Genomic DNA, 22,397 nt, shown 5'->3' on the forward strand with positions numbered 1-22,397 from the left:
CAGTTGAGGTTTAATGGTCTCCACCAGGGTTTAAACAGTTGAGTTTTAATGGTCTCCACCAGGGTATAAACGTTTGAGTATTTTATAGTCTCCACCAATAAAACATAACCTCTCTTGAGGTAAAACGAAAGCACGAGGTTAATGTAGACAACATATAACTTTGAACAGTTATATGAAGTAATACATTACACCAGTGCGAGCGAGACGCAAAACTGTCGAAAGCCAGGCAACAAACACAAGCCTGAACGCGTTTAAGAAATAATCGCGATGACGCGAGAGTTGTTCCCCAACTCAGACCTGAATTACGACTGCAAAAGTTCTGTTTGCAAAAAACAGCTGTTCATTGTTTATGTTTTTGAGTGAAAAGTTGGCAATACTAACAAAGTTAACTGAACTTAAATGCAAAACTGAAAAACACAATCATCGGTTAAATTCGGCCTAAATTTGTACCGAGATTAATTTAACAGCAAGTTAAGCCTAGTTTAACTGTAAGTAGTAAGAAACCCGCGCTGAGTATTCAAAAATAACTTAATTCGTTGGTATTTGAAGAATTGAGAAGATTTTCAATCCCTTAGATTTTGACACAATTAACACTGTTTTGAAGAAAATAGATTAACTTCTTTTTCTGTTAAATATAAACACTATATTTTGTTTTTATTTTTACTGTGTGTATGTGTGTATATATAAAATTTCTAAAAATATATTTACAAAAAATTTTCTTTAGCATATATTTAACAACAATTACATTTTGTGTGTTAACAAAATACAAAATTAATTAAATTTATATATAAATATAATTTATTAATGATTACAAAGGAAAATTTGTTGACATTAAGGATTTACAAAATAATAATAAATATAAGCAGGTTGTTGTTTTTGTTTTTACAATATAAACGAGGCAAAATTAAAAAACTAATAACAAAGTCTCTAAAAAAAATTAAAATAAATTAAACTTATGCTTTGGCAAAAGAAAAAACAAAATTATAAAAAATACAAATTTTTTAAAATATACAAAAATAAATTTCCATAAATTACGGCTTAAAGATGTTAAAGGTTAATTGTGAGCTTTCTTAACCGAATCACCAGCTGCTGTTGCTGTATTTAATGGCACAGCGGCAGCATATAGAGCTGATGATGTCACTGGGCTGGAGTTTGTAGTTGAGGTAGTTATATTATTATTATTGTTGTTGTTATGACATTCCAGAAAAAATGGATGCCTTAAGGCTTCATCGGCCGTTATGCGTTTATGAGGATTAACTTCCAGCAAACGATAGAGTAAATCATAGGCACTGGCAGGAAAATTATCATCTTCATCTTGAGATTCGGTTACAAATGATGTTTCCATGCACAAACAATTAAAGAAAAACTGATCACAATTTTTGCAAACCTCACAGGTACCATCGGGACGTTGATATTTCTTTAATAGACTGGGAGAACTGAATTTGACGCGATTGCGAAAACGCACACATAATTTGCGTAAATCTAAAGGTTTAGTTTTTTGTGATAATGTAACCAAACGATCTAATATATGTGCGGTTTTGCGTATAGCTTTATCACCAAATATTGTTATCATTTCGGCTAAGGCGACATAATCATTGGGAGCCTTAAAGAAGGGATACACAGAGGAGAGTATGGAAAGGAATATTACGCCAGCCGCCCAAACATCAACGGCTGTTGTTTGATCGGGATATTTAAGTAACACTTCGGGTGGTCTATAGCCTGGCGTGCCAGCACGCGAGGCATGTATCTCTTTCTTTACCAGACAAATATTACAAACTTGAGGATTGCCATAACAATAACATTTGGGACTGTTTGTAGAGGATAAATTGCGGTTGGTATTGTATTTAGCATCGGCGGTATTATTGTTATGAGTTGCTTGACTTATGGGCGGTGTATTTTTACCGCCTGCCGAAGAAGTACGCGTACTGCTGTGTTGTACTGCTTCAGCACCACCTTGAGCTCTTAATTTCTGTTGCAAACGCCCACTCAGGGTGTGTACCGCAGCAGCTCCACCGGTAGATTTACGTTCATGTAGACTTGCATTACTACCAGCTACTCCTTTCGATCCTATGGGGGGAGTGTTAGGAATCTCATTAATTTGTTTTAAAGGCATTTTAAAAGGTGTATGTGATAAAGTACCAGTATTAAAGGCGGCATTTGCGGCACGTGTCGTTGGACCCATTGACACGGCCGCTGGTGTTTGTTGTTCTTGTGGCGTTAGGGTACAGCGTAAACGTTTCGCTGTACCACTAACCACTTCACCAGCACCTGTAACAGCCACAGCTACTTCCTGAGATTTTTTGAGGTTTATATCATCATGTTCACGTATCCGTTTACCCTCACCAACACCTAACGCTGCCGTAGCATTAGTGTTAGGTGCAGGCAAAGCTAGACTTTCTAATTTCGTTGTCAAATTATTATTGTTGTTATTATTTGACACGGTCACCTGTTGGGCCAAACCAAAATCCACCAATAGAAATTGTCTTTTACGTCTATTATACAAAAAATTACTGGGTTTAACATCACGATGTATAACATTGAAACGATGAACATGACGCAAAGCTATTAGGAGATTTTTCATATAGAATTGTACTTCGGCCACATCCATTTTATTGTAAAAATCATGAAAACGATCGTGTGGCAAATAGGGCATAATAAAAGCTACCGATTCATTGCAACGTATGCAGCAATTAATTCCCACCACATTGTCGGTGCCACTGCAAAGAGAAAACAATTTAAAAAAAGTTAATGATATCTTCAACTTTAATTAGAGTGATTGTGTTTTTTAGTATAAATAATCTATCTATCTATCTATCTATCTATCTATCTATCTATCTATCTATCTATCTATCTATCTATCTATCTATCTATCTATCTATCTATCTATCTATCTATCTATCTATCTATCTATCTATCTATCTATCTATCTATCTATCTATCTATCTATCTATCTATCTATCTATCTATATATCTATCTATCTATCTCCTATTATTAGTTTTTTTAGGATTTTTCCTTGACCTCAAAAATTTGCACTCAAAAAAATCTTAATTTAGCAGATGATATTTTTCTATGTTGTTTGTTATTCGCGTAATTTGAAAAGTATTTGCTTGTACATATACAAAGGTTCTTTTAATAGCTTTTAACAAAAATAAAAACTACGTCAAAAATACGTCAAGAAGCGAGAAAATATTTAATAATTGCTAATTGGTCATTTCAATGTTTAGTTCTAAAATGAAATACATATACATAAATATATAGAAAACATACATACATATGTTTTGAATCATTTCATATCATATTCACATATACAGATAAAATGCAGAGTATCAACATCAGGGAGATTACCCAATTCATGCAAATAAAAGCGGCCAATGATGGCCATTCTAAAGACAAAGAAAATAGGACATAGACACAATAAATTACCGACCGTCTTTTAATCATACGTAAACATTGCCAAATATTTGACTATGAGCTCTGCTTTTGAAACTTTTCCCTTTACTCTTGATTACTTTCCATAGACTAATGGATCCTAGAATCTTCTATCAAGAATTTGAGACTAAATTCTCTATAAGAGTCAACTGTAATATCTATTAAGTGAAATATCAGGAAATTTTCTAATCAAATATAGATAATGGAATTTATACTAAGAATCAAGCTACTTGTTAAAACCCAGATCAGTGTGTATTCCACAACAAAACTATGCTATAGATTTCAGGCGAATGAGGAATAACATTACTGGCAAACTGGCGAAAACTAATTCCTACCAGTTCCCAGATAAAAAAACAAAACATGCTTAAAAAAGCATTAGTTTTCCGTACAAAGAATAATGAAGATCAAGTGGAAATAGAACAAATGTTGATAGAACAAAGTTGTCAGATGTAAAGAATGGCGTTCTAAAAAGCCTCTTCAAATACTTTCCCTCTTAAATGTCTGATAGTATCCTTCATGACCAACACGCTTACATTTTTATCGATGGCTTAATGGAGATTGTGCTAGACGGTTTACATCCAGACTTATAAGAACACAATGTTCCTTTGATTGGAACTACATCTATCTATCTATCTATCTATCTATCTATCTATCTATCTATCTATCTATCTATCTATCTATCTATCTATCTATCTATCTATCTATCTATCTATCTATCTATCTATCTATCTATCTATCTATCTATCTATCTATCTATCTATCTATCTATCTATCTATCTGATCTCGTATTGTATTTGCTAATAACAAAAAAAAAATCGAAACAAATACAACAATACAAATTGCTTCGTTTATGTTATTATGCATTTATTTTATTGTTATTAAAAAATAAATATGCATACTTAGGCACGTCCGCAGTTCAGTGAACTAATAATAATCTACCGGTTTTAGATAATATTCAAATATAAATTTAAGAAATTTTTATGATTTTTATTAGTGAACAAATAAATGCATTTAGCAAATGCAAATATTTGTATTAAATGTTTAAACAGATGATGCTTATAGAATGACAAATAATTTTAATGAAATATATAAATTTCAAAACAGAGAAAAGAAACGTTTTAGTACAAAATCTCAATAAAGTTCTAGTTGTTTAATAGAAAATAGTAAACAAATAAATCGTTAGTAGTTTGTCTGCTTAAAATAAGTTTTAAATCAAAAAAAATACTTTGTCTGTATGTTATTATTTAAACAATAAAACCATAAATTGAAGCTGTTTAATGTGATTGTTTTTGGTATATTTTCTCTTTATAAAGATTCTAATAATATTTCATGTTATATAAAATGAATTGCATCTCGAAAATCATAAGAAAGTACGTAAAAGATATCTTATTAGACTCTTTATTTAAACACAATTACGCCGTTAATATTTTTTTATTTTTATTGTTTAAAAGGAATAAGTAAAAATTAAAAGAAATTGTGAAAATTTCCATTTACTCGTTTAGATTTATTTTCAAAACATAAAATAATTTCAATCTTTTTTTTGGCCGAAATTTTTAACAGTGACGTAAAAGTACGAAATTATAAAATTTGGTTTACAGTTAAAATTCGACGTATATTTTCAGTATTAACTGTTGTGTAGTTGTTGCTGGGATTGACAGTCATTGGCCGATAAAATCATCGGGTCATTTCGGTACGTAGAATCGGCTGTCGAGAAATGCTTGAAATAAATGTTGTTAATATCCTTCGATGAGTATATTTTCTTTTTATTATCTTATAAATTATAAGATATTTAGTAAACTTGCTATACTTGCAAGGTCAAGGAGTTAGTAATATATATTTTTATATCTTCAAACTTGTTTCGCAAGTTTCAATTTTATGAGGATTTATTTAATATTCGAACAAATACGTATATAAACATACATACATATTGAGTAATATCTTTTTTTATTTGCAGTAAAGCTTTAAACAATGTAAATTTGAAAGTATCAAATCAATAGATAAATTAGCAAATATATATTAATTGAAATTTATTTCGTTGTATTATATGCAGTGAGTCCCAAATGAGAGTTAATACTACTTTTGGTATTGAATAGAAATCAAAGTTCTATTACACTCAAAAATAACAAGAAATCTTAAAAACTTGGAGATTCCTCAAAATAGTCTATAGAATAGACAGAGGTCTAGTCTATACAATAGACATTGATCTAGTCTATAGAACAGACACTAGTCTAGTCTATAGAATAAACAATGGTCTAGTCTATAGAATAAACAATGGTCTAGTCTATAGAATAGACACTGGTCTAGTCAATAGAATAGACACAGGTCTAGTCTATAGAATAGACACAGGTCTAGTCTATAGAATAGACACAGGTCTAGTCTATAGAATAGACACAGGTCTAGTCTATAGAATAGACACAGGTCTAGTCTATAGAATAGACACTGGTCTAGTCAATAGAATAGACACAGGTCTAGTCTATAGAATAGACATTGATCTAGTCTATAGAATAGACACTAGTCTAGTCTATAGAATAAACAATGGTCTAGTCTATATAATATACAGTGGTCTAGTCTATAGAATAAACAGTGGTCTAGTCTATAGAATATACAGTGGTCTAGTCTATAGAATAGACACTGTTTTAGTCTATAAAAAAGACACTGGTCTAGTTTATAGAATAGACACTGGTCTAGTCTATAGAATAGACACTGGTCTAGTCTGTAGAATAGACACTGGTCTAGTCTATAGAATAGACACTGGTCTAGTCTATAGAATAGACACTGGTCTAGTCCATAGAATAGACACTGGTCTAGTCTATAGCATAGACACTGGTCTAGTCTATAGCATAGACACTGGTCTAGTCTATAGAATAGACACTGGTCTAGTCTATAGAATAGACACTGGTCTAGTCTATAGAATAGACACTGGTCTAGTCTATAGAATAGACACTTGTCTAGTCTATAGAATAGACACTGGTCTATAGAATAGACACTGGTCTAGTCTATAGAATAGACACTGGTGTAGTCTATAGAATAGACACTGGTCTAGTCTATAGAATAGACACTGGTCTAGTCTATAGAATAGACACTGGTCTAGTCTATAGAATAGACACTGGTCTAGTCTATAGAATAGACACTGGTATAGTCTATAGAATAAACACTGGTCTAGTCTATGGAATAGACACTGTTCTAGTTTATAAAATAGACACTGTTTTAGTCTATAGAATAGACACTGTTCTAGTCTATAGAATAGACACTGTTCTAGTCTAAAGAATAGACACTGGTCTAGTCTATAGAATAGACACTGGTCTAGTCTATAGAATAGACACTGGTCTAGTCTATAGAATAGACACTGTTCTAGTTTATAAAATAGACACTGTTCTAGTCTATAGAATAGACACTGTTTTAGTCTATAGAATAGACACTGTTCTAGTCTAAAGAATAGACACTGGTCTAGTCTATAGAATAGACACTGGTCTAGTCTATAGAATAGACACTGGTCTAGTCTATAGAATAGACACTGGTCTAGTCTATAGAATAGACACTGGTCTAGTCTATAGAATAGAAACTGGTCTAGTCTATAGAATAGACGCTGGTCTAGTCTAGAGAATAGACAGTGGCCTAGTCTATAGAATAGACACTGGTCTAGTCTATAGAATAGACACAGGTCTAGTCTATAGAATAAACAGCGTTCTAGACTATAGAATAGACTCTGGTCAGACAGTGATCTGATGTATTTATCGTTCTCTCTCTCTCTTATTAGAGTCACCCCATTAGATCTATGCGGTTTTATATATCGTTTCATTATTACAACTATAATAAATTGAATAATTATTTAAGAAACTCTGTTCTAACAGTTACACTTCCCTAGTTTTTCCTCCCTCTCCTAGTTTAATGATATTCTCATTCAACTGTCAAAGTCAATGGCAATTGTTAGTATTAAAAAACACAATTTATTTTATATTTATAATAAACCAGAAACCAGATAATTAATTCAAACACATACTTTCATTATTGTTCTATGTATTAAACAGACAAAAAACTCGTTTTGTTTAAATAATGAATATGTTTATTGAAATTTTAAATACTTGGTCATAATAAAAATAAAACAAAATTACTTTTACTTTTAAAATGTTTTTATAAATAAACATAAACATATAAAACAAACAAATTAACTTTTAAAGAATCATCAAAAATTAGAATTTTTTCTTCATGGGGATGCTTATCCATGATTAAATTGGATTGAATTAATAATAGCGCCAACAGAGCTTAAAATAATTACCGACAGTCAGAAGGCAGTTAAGGCAATCTAAGTTTAAATCGAAGACCACATTGAACTGCAAAAGAGCCTTGTTGTTGTGACAGTTAAAATTACACAATAATGTTATCACAGTCTTGAGTTTCGATGTCCAGACTCACATAGATCCAATAAAGTAGTGTAATAGATCCTACACTTATCCTCATCACTACAACAACGGGAATGACGCGCCCTTTTAGCCCTTTCAATTCCAGCACAAAAAGAAAATAGTAAGAGAGCCCTCTGTAATGTCTGATGGTTAAGAGACCTCAATGAACGAAAACTGCATTGTACGAGGACTAATAGATCCTAAACATATCCTTATTACTACGACAACAATAAAACAGTGAAAGAGCCTTGAATGTTTACTCTTCGTAATATATGGGAACCAACCAAACCATTCGATAATAACCGGCAACGAAAGAGAGTACGTTCTCTCTACAAAGAAAGCGAGCTTAAAAAAGTTATCCAGGTTGTACCGGTAACCGGTTGTAAGCCCTAGTCAAAAGATAGATGGAATGTCATTGCTTTAAAGGGAAGGAGTCTTGTAAAAGTAAACCTGACGAATACACAACTATCCGCCGTAAGGTCAGAATGAAGAGCTGTCAACTCCAGTAACAACAACTATACAATAAAAGAGTTAACTAAATACTTTTCCCTTTAGGAATAACCGGCAATGAATGAGCGAATGTGTTTGCTTTTAAAAGAAGGAAGTTTGATGAAGCAAAACTGACAATTGCCAAACCATACTTTGCAGTAATGGCTAAATGATGGACTGTCTACTCCAACAGCAACAACAATCATACAATAAGAGAGACATAACACTTTTCTAGAGGTAAGCTTTGCATTGTATGTGTACCACGAAAGAGCGTATATATTCGCTTTGAATGGAAGGGAACTTGAAAAAGTTAACCTGCCAAATGAAAACCTTATAAAACTAATAAGGTCTTAATAAAAGACATGAGATTGAGAATGCGACCACTAAGAATAAACAAAAAGTGTGTGTGAACTACTATGGAATAACACTGACGATTGAAAGGTGAGAAGCTTTCTCAAAATAAGTAAGTTCAAGGTTAGTTTAATGGTACTGAGATGAATGGACATAATATGGATACAAATTGCAATATTGCACGAAAGGTTTCTGGCGATTGTAGAGCGTACTTATAGTACAGTTAATCTCTGTAATACTTTCTTTACCTTGCCCGGATATCTTCGAAATTAGATCCAAAAATCGTTAAGAATCTTTAACTGGAACTACAAACGGAACTTTATTACACTTCTTTAATGGTAATAGTCTGAAATTATCACCAACAATGTTTTCAGCAAAACTTTTCATTGGGGTTCAAAATGGGTTCACATAAATTTAGACGCCGTATTCGATTGAGCTCAAATACGAACTGTGAAACACCCAAAACATTGGGGGTTCAATTTTGTTTACCTCCTTAGCTCATGTCACTAAAATTGGGATTTAACAACAGGTTCCAAAAACACTTGCTGGCAGCATTTGCAACGTGGACCAAGCTACCTTGTTAGCTTCCTATAAAACAATTGCTCAGTTGTCAATTTTGCTTCTCCATCAAGGCCACCTTCAGGGAATGATATCCAGTGGACAAATATTCAAAGCTGCCAATGTGCTGTTTTGCGCACTGTTACAAGCTGCAAGCTAAAAATCCCAGAGCATCAACTACACGAGTAAAGGAAGGTCATCCTAGTATGGGAACATAATATCATGCTGATAAAACAGTTCGTCATGACCTCAACGAAGGAATCCTCCCAAACCTAGAACAGTAGACAAAAGTTGTTCTGCTACAACTGAGATCTGTATGGAACCACAACCTTACTAGAATAAACAATGGTCTAGTCTATAGAATAGACACTGGTCTAGTCTTTAGAATAGACAGTGGTCTAGTCTTTAGAATAGACAGTGGTCTAGTCTGTAGAATAGACACTGATCTAGTCTATGGAATAAACAGTGGTCTAGTCTATAGAATAGACACTGGTCTAGTAGATAGTGGTATAGTCTGGTCTATAGAATAGACACTGATCTAGTCTATAGAATAGACACTGGTCTAGTCTATAGAATAGACACTGGTCTAGTCTATAGAATAGGCACTGGTCTAGTCTATAGAATAAACAATGGTTTAGTCTATAGAATAGACAGTGGTCTAGTCTGCAGAATAGACTATGGTCTAGTCTATAGAATAGACAGTAGTCTAGTCTATATAATAGACACTCGTCTAGTCGATAGTGGTCTAGTTTGGTCTATAGAATAGACACTCGTCTAGTAGATAGTGGTCTAGTCTGGTCTATAGAAAATACACTGGTCTAGTCTATAGAATAGACAGTAGTCTAGTCTATAGAATAGACACTCGTCTAGTAGATAGTGGTCTAGTCTGGTCTATAGAATAGACACTCGTCTAGTAGATAGTGGTCTAGTCTGGTCTATAGAAAATACAGTGTTCTAGTCTATAGAATAGACACTGGTCTAGTCTATAGAATAGTATCGCATGGACAGTACCGTCCCCTATATAATCCCAGCATGAGGTAAGGGTCCGCATGATACACACCACATATTCAACTGTCCATCCCACCCTAAATCAATTAGCGCATTGTGGATATGTAGAACAACCCATATTACTTGGGTTAGACATAAAAACGAATAAAAAACTCAGCATACTGAGCTATTGAACATCGGGCGATAATACCAGATAATACTGTAGTATAAGTAAGGTTTCTGCCACCCACACATTCCATATAAACGAGTGCACGAATAGCCCTATAGCGATTTAGGTATAATTCTTCTGTTTTGAAAAAATACATAACACAATAACTCTGATTGATAATGTGTCAATTTTCTAAATGTTAAAGAGCATTTGAATAAAAACAATTACAGAAAGAAAGATGGGAAACGAAAAAAAAAACTGAACACATGTAAACAATTAACATCATCATGTGGTTAGTTTATAATATATGTACATATGTATGTATATACTTGTTAAACATTTTCCTTTAATTTATTTACATACATATATTGTAAAAATTTCTCATGACGCAAAAGCCCCCCAAAAAGGTAATGACGTAGATGGCATTTCTTTTTGGCATGACGTACACGAGAAAAAAAAAAACAAAAAGAAATTATTGTACAACATGTACAAGTGTTTATTTATAAAAAAGAATAAAAAGGAAATATTTCATACAACCCACGCTTAATATTGATTGCTGGAAATGTAAAAATAAAACACACTAAAGTGAACATTAGCATTTTCAATTATTTGCGTTTTTAATCTTGGAAACAATTCTAGGACAACTAGAAATTTAAATATAGATTATTTAGTTTGTGCTAAAAATAGTTTCTATAAAGTCACTTTAAATATGGTGACAATGAGTCATACATTCATTTTATAATTTAGAAGGAAAATCAGATTTTATAAACGAACATTTTTTATAAAGTTTATATTTGAAGGGAATATCCTAATGCTATGTATATACGGTTATTAGATCTTACAACGTTGGCAGTAAAATGTGCTGAAAATGTCTAATAATACTGTCAACTTACATATATTTTATCTTGCAATTCTTTTCCGTAATGCCTTTTCTGACAATGTTGCAAAAGAAAAATTGTAAGTTCAAACGATTATTACACATTTTCTGAACATTTAACTGACAACGTTGTAAGATCTGACAACCGTGTCGTGACAAACTTAAAGCCGTGAAGTTTCGCGAATCGAACCGGCTTGTTGAAATCTGGAAGAAGTGAGTAGTTTTTATAGGAAAAGACTCCTATGATCAATAGGGACCGAAATAAGACGTGAGCCACTTAAACTTGTTTTTGTGGCTACCCTTCCTACCTAACCTATATAACTGTTACTACAACAACAACTTCTACTACTATTCGTTCCCATGACAATTAGATTTTCGTTTCGGAACGACCCGAGTCATATTCTGCCAAAAATTGTCAACTCCGCAACAGCTATATCAAACAAAAAATTTTTCCCCAGTATTGAAATATCGACCATAGTCGAACTGTTACTACAATAACAACAACTACTACTACTATTCGTTCCCACGACAATTATATCTTCGTTCCAAAACCACCCAAGTCATACTTGGCCAAAAATTGTCAACTCAGTGACAGCTGTATCAACAACTACTACTATTCGTTCCCACGACAAATATGACCCAAGTCATTTTCGCCAAAGATTGTCAACTCAGCAACAGCTGTATTAACCGAAAGTTTTTCCCCCCGGAAAGAACTATCGACCACAGTCAAAGTGTTATTACAACAACTACTACTACTTTTCGTTCCGAAACAACTCGAGTCATACTCGGCTAAAAATTATCCACTTAGCAACAGCTGTATCAACCGAAAGTTTTTCCCCCCGGAAAGAACTATCGGCAACAGTCGAACTGTTACAACAAATACTACTATCTGTTCCCATGCAATTAGATCTTTGTTTCGGAACGACCCGAGTGATACTCGGCCAAAAATTGTCAACTCAGCGACAGCTGTATTAACCTAAAGTTTTTCCCCCAGGATAGAACTATCGGCCACAGTCGAAGTGTTACTATAACAACTACTACTACTATTCGTTCTCAGGACAACTAGATCTTCGTTTCGGATCCACCCGAGTCATACTCGGTCAAAAATTGTCAACTCAGCGAGAGCTGTATTAAGCGAAAGTTTTTCCCCCCGGAAAGAAGTCGAACTGTAACAACAACAACAACTGCTACTACTATTCGTTCTCACGACAATTAGATCTTTGTTTCGGTACTACCCGAGACATACTCGGCCAAAAATTGTCAACTCAGCAACAACTGTGTTAACCGAAAGTTTTTCCCCCAGAATAGAACTATCAACCATAGTCGAACTGTGACAACAACTACTACTATTAGTATGTTCCCACGACAATTGGAGCTCCGCTTCGCAACGACCCGATTCTCAAACTATGGGGCACAGTCGAACTGTTACAACAACAATTACTACTACTCCTTATCAATTTCTTTTAGAAAATATCTAATTTACCGGCATATAATTCAAATGCATCAAAATTATAGAGAAATCTATTCAATACTCTTTTTATTTAACTTTCAAAATCAAGGTTAAGGTTAACGTTTTAAATTCAAGCGAACGAAAGTAAAAGTGTGTATATGTATGTGTGTCTACAAACACACAATATGTTTATTTATATAGTATTTATATATAGTGAACTTTAGAGACCCGGTAAACCTACACATTATACATATAAATACATATACATACTTTCATATGTACTTAAAAAGTGCCGGTCTCTGTACAAAACCATTTACAATAAATACAACAAACAAATGTGTATATATGTATGTATGTAAAGTTCATTACAACATGTTTGCACAATGTACGAGTACATATACATTGTAATAATATAATGAACCAGGCAAACAGAAATGAAAAACCTACAATTTAAAACTACGTCAATGAAATGTGTTGTCAGGGTTGCAAATAATAAGGGGAAGTTATTTAAAAGGAAATTTGAAATATTTATAACATTTACATACCGTTACAAAACGATAACAACAAAAATCAGTTTTTACATATAATTTGTTCTCTACCTCTTTGAATTGACAACATTATGATGGAATAACAACCAATTTTGGAATAACAACCATTTTTGGGGCAAAATCTGTTATCAGAGCAGTAGCAAGTTATAATCTCTTCTGTTCAGTTGAAATGATGTCAAGAATGCTTTAGTTTAAACTGATTCCATATCAGCTGATAGTGGCTCTGACGGAGAGTGAAAAGTTTTCTGTTTTTACCAAGTTCTTAAAACTTCATATGTACAATCTCAATAGTATTCTTGGAACTTCTGTAATACAGTCTGAACGCTGTTAAGATTGCTTTGTTGTTGTTGTAACAGCGGCACGTGCAAAGTCGGTGTGGCTGGGTTAACAATCCTTGGTGGTTGTTCGTTGAACTCCGAGTGATTCCGATGCGAAGAACCGATTGTCTTGTGAAAGTAATATTGCTTTAGTTTCAACTGTTTTCATATCAGCTGTTCTCAGAACTATTGGAAAATTAACACACCCCAAAGAATAATCAAAATTTGTCGGTATTTACCAAGTTCTTACGACTTCATATGTACAATCTTGGAACTCCCTAGATACAGTCATAACGCCGTTAAATTTGCTTAAGTTTCATCTGTTTTCATATCAGCTGGTCTCGAGAACAATTGGAAGACTAACAAGCACCTACGGATCGTGAAAAGTTGTCCCTTTTTACTAAGTTCTTACGATTTCATATGTACAATGTCAATAGTGTTCTTGGAACTCCCTAGATACAGTTATAACGCCGTTAAGTTTGCTTTAGTTTCAACTGTTTTCATATCAGCTGGACTCAGAAATATTGGAAGACTAACAAGCTCCAACGGATAATGAAAATTTCTAACGCTTCATCTCAATAGTGTTCTTGAAACTTCTCTAGTATAGTTATAACGCTGTAAGGACAGTGAAAAGTTGTCTGCTTTTATCAAGTTCTTACGACTTTATCTATACAACCTGAATAGTGTTTTTGAAACTTCTTCCTTATAATCATAACCCTGTTAAGATAGATTTCTTTTGTTTCAACTGTTTCCATAACAGTTGGTAGTATCTCGAAACATTTGAAAGATTAACATGCTCTAACAGACAGTGAAAAGTTGTTGTCTAAATTAACCAAGTTCTTTCGACTTCGTCTGTGTAATCGAATAGTTTTCTAGTTTTGTTATTACCACAGAATAGATCTTTATCTGGTTATCCTTAGTACATTAGCTATAATGCTGCCATAGTGTATTTCTGTGTCTTCTGAAAGGCTTGTGTTGGATAGTATCCAGGACAAAACCTAAAAATTTTACGACTTAACGATAGCAATAAGACTTTGCCATTTAGAAGGCGAGGAATAAATTCCAAATAAAAGACGCAATTTATGCAAAAGAATTGCTTCTAACCTTTGAGATAATATTGTAAGACGTCTACTTATACTTTCCAATGTTTCTCAAAAGTTAGTAATCTTTATGCTCCTAGAAACAGCAAGAACTTTAGCGCGAAGGAGCTGCTCGTTTAGAAAGTAGAAGTAATCTTTATGCTCCTAGGAACAGCAAGAACCTTACCGCGAAGGCGCTGCGGTTCTTGCTGTGGATAGTAAAAACGAGGCGGAGTTTATATAGTGATTTAAAATACCAAGTGGTGTAAGAACATCCAAAAGGGTAGAACGAACAATCAAAAGATTTAGCAATAAACTCAGCGCCAAGACCCTGCTCGTGTAGATAATGTCGGAGGGCTTTACGTGAACAACTGCCTTGATGGCCTTATTTCAAGGTAGTCTTTTTCATCCACTGGGTAGATTTGACAACGGTCTACCAGGTGGCAATTTTCGTACATGGATTGGGCCACCTCTTTTTAATATATGCAAGGACTAACCCAAGCAGTGGACTGTAACCATTTAATGAAGAACTCAGGTGGCAATTTTCGTACATGGATTGGGCCACCCGTAGTACCATATTATGTGATGCTCTGGTTCGACCTCTTTTCAATCTATGCAAGGACTAACCCAAGCAGTGGACTGTAACCAATTAATAGTCCCGGCCAGACTAGATATATTGGAAAACATCTCTGTTCCCCGGGATTGCAATAACACCAAGGTGGAGGTTTCACGAAGGTAACATGCCCCCGGGGGATGCTCTTGTAGAGAATTAAAAGGAAATGGAGATTGTTTAGTGATTCGAATTTCGGAAAGGTGCAACAACTTTAAAAAGGGTTTTGCTATCACTATGAACAGCAAGAACCTTTGCGCGTAGGCAGTGCTTGTGTAGGAGGCGAAAAAGAGGAGAAGATTGTTTAATGAATCGAAATTTCGTTAACTGCCAGCAATATTCTTGGTTTATCCCTTTCCGACAAAGAAGAATAACTTGAGAATAAATCAACTAAAAGTTTAGCTTTATCAAACGAATCATAGAATGTTGGGTCATCCTTGAAAAGAGTCAGAATTGAATAACTAATATTAATCTTAACAATTTTATTATTCTATCGAAAGGTTTAAGACCGAAGGAGCTGCTTGTGTTTAGAGCTAAAAGAAGGCGAGCATTGGGGTAGCCAGAAAGTGAAGTGTGAGAAATAGTTCGAGGGTATTAGTTTAGTGTCCTTTAACACATTAAATATGTTTTGTTTTATTCACTAATTGCGCTTGAATAGCGAAACCTAAAGGAGTTGTAAACATAGTTACTGTGTGGACTACACTCATGTATCTTCAGTATAGAACGAAAAAGCCGACGAAGTTTGATATGGTAGAAAAGTATCCCTCGTTTCTAACTTTATCTATTCGCAAATAAATAATTTTTTTATTCAAAATATTGAGATTCAAAAAATGTGTTTAATATGTGCAAAACTAAAATGGCTAAAAAAAAGTATTTTCGGGAAACACCTTGTGGGCATATGTAGCACACATGTACTGAAAAATAGCATATAGTATAAGTACTTAACAAACAACTAACCACATGTTAAACAAAATAATAATCCAAGCCAATAAAATAATCACACAACCAGCAAAAATTATTAAAGAAAATATTCCACACACACTATGAGATTTATGAGGCAGCGAGTATCTATTACGAAAAACGTTGATTAAATTTTAAATAAATTTTACAAAAAAAACAAGTAAGAGTTCTATATTCGGCTGTGCCGAATCTTATATACCCTTCACCATGATGTGTTTAAAGCCTTTTGTACCTTTTGAAGAACGAAAAAGTACCAAAAAGTCCCCATCTATGGGTCCTCAGTTAATCCGGGCCATACAAACTTAATTACATGTTCCTAGGTTCAATATTGTAGAAATTGTAAAAAGTACCTTTTGAAAAACGAAAAAGTACCAAGAAGTCCCCTTTTACTGGTTCTCACTTAATCCGGGATATACGAACTTAATAACATGTTTCTAGGTTCAATATTATAGAAATTTCAAAAAGTACCTTTTGAAGAATGAAAAAGTACCAAAAAGTACCCTTTCATGGGTCCTCACTTAATCCTGGCCATACATACTTAATTACATGTTTCTAGGTTTAATATCGTAGAAATTGCAAAAAGTACCTTTTGAAAAACGAAAAAGTACCAATAAGTCCCCTTTTATGGGTCCTTACTTAATCCGGGCCATACATACATAATTACATGTTTCTAGGTTTAATATCGTAAAAATTGCAAAAAGTACCTTTTGAAAAACGAAAAAGTACCAAAAAGTCCCCTTTTATGGGTCCTCACTTAATCCGGGCCATACATACTTAATTACATGTTTCTAGGTTCAATATTGTAGAAATTGCAAAAAGTACCTTTTGAAAAACGAAAAAGTACCAAAAACTCCCCTTGTTTGGGTCCTCACTTAATCCGGGCCATGCATACTTAATTTCATGTTTCTAGGTTCAATATTATAGAAATTTCAAAAAATACCTTTTGAAGAACGAAAAAGTACCAGAAAGTCCCCTTTTATAGGTTCTCACTTAATCCAGGCTCTACATACTTAATTTCATATTTCTAGCCAATAACAAAACATTAGTGCTGCTCTCGCTCTGCTACTCTTGCTCTGCTGCTCTTGCTCTGCTTTGCTTTTATAAACAAATTACAATAACAATATTTACCGTATTGTTATGTATTTTGTTTTTGTTTTTTGCAGCTTCTGTCTGAGCATGAATAAAAAATCTAAATTTTATATGAAATTTTCAGAGGTTGTCTCGGTTTTTTGCTCATATCTCCGTTATTTATGGACCGATTTTCCTGATTTTAAATAGCGTTCTTGCCGGTCGTATGTCTGATAGAATTGTGGAAGATTCGGATCTCGCAGATATCTGGGGTCTTCTAAGAACTGATTTCAACAAACATACAGACAGACAGACAGACGGACAGACAGACGGTCATGGCTTAATCATCTCCGCTACCTATATGGATCCAGAATATATATACTTTATAGGGTCGGAAAATTATATTATAGAAATTACAAACGGAATGACAAACTTATATATACCCTTCTCACGAAGGTGAAGGGTATAATAACATTTTAAAATTATAAAGTTTTATAAGTTTTCTTGGCCTTAAAATGCAAATAAATAGTTTATTGTCAATATTTTTTTTATTTTCGCAATAAAAAAAGGTACAAAAGTACATGCAAAATAAATTACGTCACAGACGTCATAGTCATAGTCTGTCGTGTATGAAATGCAATAAGAAATTTTAATGTGTTTTTATAGATACTTTATATATTTATAAACAATATTGTATATAAATAAATACATTTACGTATGCGGTACGAATTTTTCTTTCTTTTTTGTTAAAACATTCTTATCTAGTGAATAAAAAGTAATATATAAATAAACATTTATAAACGTTTAAATAAATTTGCCACATTGATGAAAGAAACTTGTATTTGTTTTACGATTTACAAAGATAAAAAAACAGCTTTAATTAAAAATGTATAAATTTAGTCATAAAAATGAAAGTAATTTATATTAATTTAATAAAACAAAAACTTACCCAATTTTTGCCATACACTGTAGTTCTTTCATTATTCTATCGGGATGACTAGTTGGTATATGATGTTTAATAGCAAATTTACGCTTTAAGTGTTCAGGTACATCACGTTGTTTTTTTAAAGTACCTAATAGTACCGTACTAAAGGTACCATTACCAATACGACTGTGTATATCGAAGATATTTTCGATTTCAGGAATGCGTGTTTTTAAGTCGTTTATGGCCTCTGTAAAAGATAGAATGGAAAAGATTTGTATTTAGTTTGTATTTAGGGCAGAGTTGAAAAATGCTGTTTAATTGCATTCAATTTAAATGTTTTTTTCTTGAAAGTAATACTTTGAAGGTCAATGTTAGGTTATACACCGTATAAAACACCTTCAATAAAAAGGAGATTCAGAAAACAGAGAATCCAAAAACACTACCACAACACAAGAATGAAAACAACAGATAGTTATGAATTATATATAATTCCTTTATATATATAATAAAGAAAATCCCTATTCCCCTACAAAACCCAGTCAAAGAAGCTACTAATACCCTTAACAAAACCTAATAGACTGCGAGGGTTAAGTTTCGCAATTTCCTCCAGTTCACCATGGAACTATGCTCTAGCCATTTCGGCCTGAGGTTTTGTATCCTAGAATATTGGCAAATGATATGCTCGATCGTCTCTTCTTCCTCATCTTCGCATAACCTGCAATAGTCCGGTACACTACTGTCCCACTTACTGACAAATTTTCTAACTGAGCAGTGTCCAGTTAGAATCCCTATCAGAGCTCTTAGACTGCGTCTGTCCAGTCCTACAAGTATTTTAGTAGCAACCATATCAAGTTTTGGCCACAGGGCCTTTGATATTTTGCAATCCAATCGACTATTCCAAGACTGGTTTTACCATCCTTTCCCTGTCATCGGACCTAATCTAGCTAGATCGTTTGCAACCTCATTACCATGTACATTACAGTGCCTTGGTACCCAACACAAGCTAATGACAAACAGTCTCATAATGTCCCTAAGGACATTTCTAGAATCTAAGTGGATGGTTAACATTGATAGTCCAAATAAAAGACCAAAACAAGGATAAAGTAGACCGGACGTCGCGTTTATAGCTAATGCTTGGGGAGATAGACAGAGCTTTAGAGTTTATCTATCTATCTATCTATCTATCTATCTATCTATCTATCTATCTATCTATCTATCTATCTATCTATCTATCTATCTATCTATCTATCTATCTATCTATCTATCTATCTATCTATCTATCTATCTATCTATCTATCTATCTATCTATCTATCTATCTATCTATCTATCTATCTATCTATCTATCTATCTATTATATGTATAACACAAAATTCTTATGAATACTTTGCTAAATTATCGATAATTCTTATTTCACTTTATTTGACGAACATGAATATTATTCATAAACGTTTACTGTGTACAATGTTTAAACATTTGCGTTTTGTCATCACCTTCCAATTATTTCAAAACGTTTATAAATTTTGAAAATTATTAAGAAAAACGATCTCTTAATAAAATGTATACGTGAATTTTCTAAGAATTTCAAAAATATTAAATACAAATACGTGGAAAATTCTATTATATTTATAAAAAAACATAGGTATTCCTAAAAACGAAAAATTTTGCAAAATTAAAAATAAGATAGAAAACTAAAGCTTGAGATTTTAATAAGATCTTTTTATTAAGAAAAATGTTATATGTACTAAATCTAATAAGTTTTACTATATAGTAAACAGAAAAAATAGTTTTCCTAATACATATTACTTTAAATAAGCATTTTAACTTATAAAAATCAAAAGATCTGATTAGAATAAGAAAACTTGAATTTGTTGCTATTTCAATAAGCAAACATTTAATTGTAGCATGATTTAATATAATCTTATTTTATTAGCAATATTAAAATCTTTTAAAATCTTTTTTAGCTTATGAAACATTTTCTAGCAATTGATTTAAATAATTGTTTTTACGTACTAACTTTTAGTCAATACACCAAAGTAGTTGTGTGTGTGTGTTTTTTTAATAAACATGTAAATTAATTAACAAGTTAGTTACAAATTCATTTAAACGTTTATAATTTTATAGAATTTCCTATAAAAATATAAAGTTATTACGTTATATACTATGATAAGAAAAAATATCGCAATTTACTGGTATTTAGCTACGTAATAAAAGATAAAGTAAAATAATTGGTTAAATACATTAGTATGTATACGAGAAATAGATTTGGGATTATATCTAGTACTTAGTATGCATAAATGGTAGCTTTATTAATACATTTTATACTCTAATTGTAAAATAATTAAGAGAAAAGTGGAGCAATAAGTAGTTATGTCCAATATTTTAAAGCATTCGTACCATAATCTATCTATCTATCTATCTATCTATCTATCTATCTATCTATCTATCTATCTATCTATCTATCTATCTATCTATCTATCTATCTATCTATCTATCTATCTATCTATCTATCTATCTATCTATCTATCTATCTATCTATCTATCTATCTATCTATCTATCTATCTATCTATCGATCTATCGGTCTATCGATCAATCTATCTATACTGATTCTATTTGCTACAAACATCAACATTACATTTTAATCACATCTAATCAAATATGTTAATATTTACATTACAACTACATTAAAGAACAGATATTATTGAGCTAAAACGTAAAAAAACCTTAAGAAATCACATAAAATGTCAAATAAAGGACAAAATAAAACAAAAGATATTAAACCCAGTAGAAAATGAATGTACTCATGTAAAGGTAAAGCAAACATGTGTTAAACTGCCCGTGTTACTAACAGATTTTTTTCTGACTAATTGTTTTTGTTGTCATAAGATTTGTTATTTTACTTACCTTCATTCTTATTACGACTTGAAGTAGCCTTTGCATGAACTGCTGCCAGCTGTTCCATAGGTGAAGCAATGCAGGCAGCTGCTTTAGCACTCATCAATGTTTGATTATTCATAGCAATACTGTTGTTGTTGTTGTTATTGATAATGTGATTATTTTGCACATTCGTTGACTGTAATTGTTGTTGTGTTACAGTTGCACTATAATTGGCATTCTGTTGCATAGTTGTTGTCGTTGTATTATTGTTATTATTGGTACGTTGTCTTGTGCTACGATATGGTTGAGGTGTTTGATACTGATTTAAGCCGGCAGCATCTTTGGCTAGATTAGCGGGTATTGGCGGTAATATAACTGGGGACATTGAGGTAGTATTTGTATTTGTTGGAATCACATATGAATTTTGCATTAAATTATCACTTTGCATAGCATTGATATTATTTGCTGTGGCAGCAGCTGTGGGAGTTTTGTTCAACAAACTATATCCTTTTTGGTAGGATGCCTTTCTCAACTTTCTATCCATAATATTTATTGTTATTTACTAAGCAAATTTTTTATTAATCTTTGGTAATATTATTATTTTATACGTTTACTAATAACACGTTTTTCTTTAACAATATGGAAAAATATCATAAATTTTTCACCGCAACGGTGTTGTTGTTTTAATAATAATTTTAACACTCTTAATTTTTTGCGTTTCTCTTTATAGCCCAGTAAACTCTTAAATAATTGTTTTGACAATTTCCTTTTAAACAATTTGCTTTAATCATGTGCTTTCTTACACGATTTTCACGGGAAAATTTGTTTTATTTTAATTAAGTAAAAGCCAAATGATTGTTTTCAATTTCAACATTAACAATTTTATTAAACTTTAACAACTATTTACTGAATTTTCCTATTATAGGTATTTAGATAATTTTATTTTTCGATTTGACAAGCGGTATGTCAAAGGTGTTTTCTTCTTTTACCGCTTTGTTTATATGTATTTTTTTTAAGACAAACTCAGTTTGTTTTAATTAACAATTATTTCACATCTTTTAAGTTTATAGTTTTACAATATATTATAGTTGTAATTTTTTTTAATAAAATTAAATTAAAAATAAATCTGTTGGATCTTTTTTAACTTTTTCTCGAACCGACCTTAATAAACGAACAAAATATAATGAAAAAAATTAGCAAAACGCTAAAAAACAAAGATCTGCGTAGGCAATCATTAATAACGGCGTTGGTTGACACAAACAAGTTCGGCGCCGCCTTAAAAAAGTTTGTAAGCCGTCTATGT

The 22,397-nt window shown here is 32.5% G+C and overlaps 1 protein-coding gene across 2 annotated transcripts; it reads right to left on the bottom strand.

Annotated features, from left to right (window-relative positions):
* Positions 1 to 774: 774 nt before the first annotated feature.
* On the bottom strand, positions 775 to 21,672 carry LOC111685910 (cell division cycle 7-related protein kinase). Of its 2 annotated transcripts, XM_023448190.2 has the most exons (4): positions 21,122 to 21,672; positions 18,243 to 18,465; positions 2,140 to 2,717; positions 775 to 2,067 (listed from the first exon to the last, which is right to left on the bottom strand). In XM_023448190.2, exons 1-4 carry the CDS (start codon positions 21,636 to 21,638, stop codon positions 1,055 to 1,057), a joined length of 2,331 nt encoding a protein of 776 aa, XP_023303958.2. In that variant the 5' UTR covers positions 21,639 to 21,672; the 3' UTR covers positions 775 to 1,054. The 2 variants fall into 2 exon arrangements, with proteins under 2 accessions (XP_023303958.2, XP_023303957.2); XM_023448189.2 differs by having other exon boundaries at positions 775 to 2,717.
* Between the last annotated feature and the right edge of the window lie 725 nt (positions 21,673 to 22,397).

The sequence above is a fragment of the Lucilia cuprina genome, chromosome 3 (assembly GCF_022045245.1).
Source record: "Lucilia cuprina isolate Lc7/37 chromosome 3, ASM2204524v1, whole genome shotgun sequence".
In the NCBI taxonomy this organism is placed as follows: domain Eukaryota; kingdom Metazoa; phylum Arthropoda; class Insecta; order Diptera; family Calliphoridae; genus Lucilia; species Lucilia cuprina.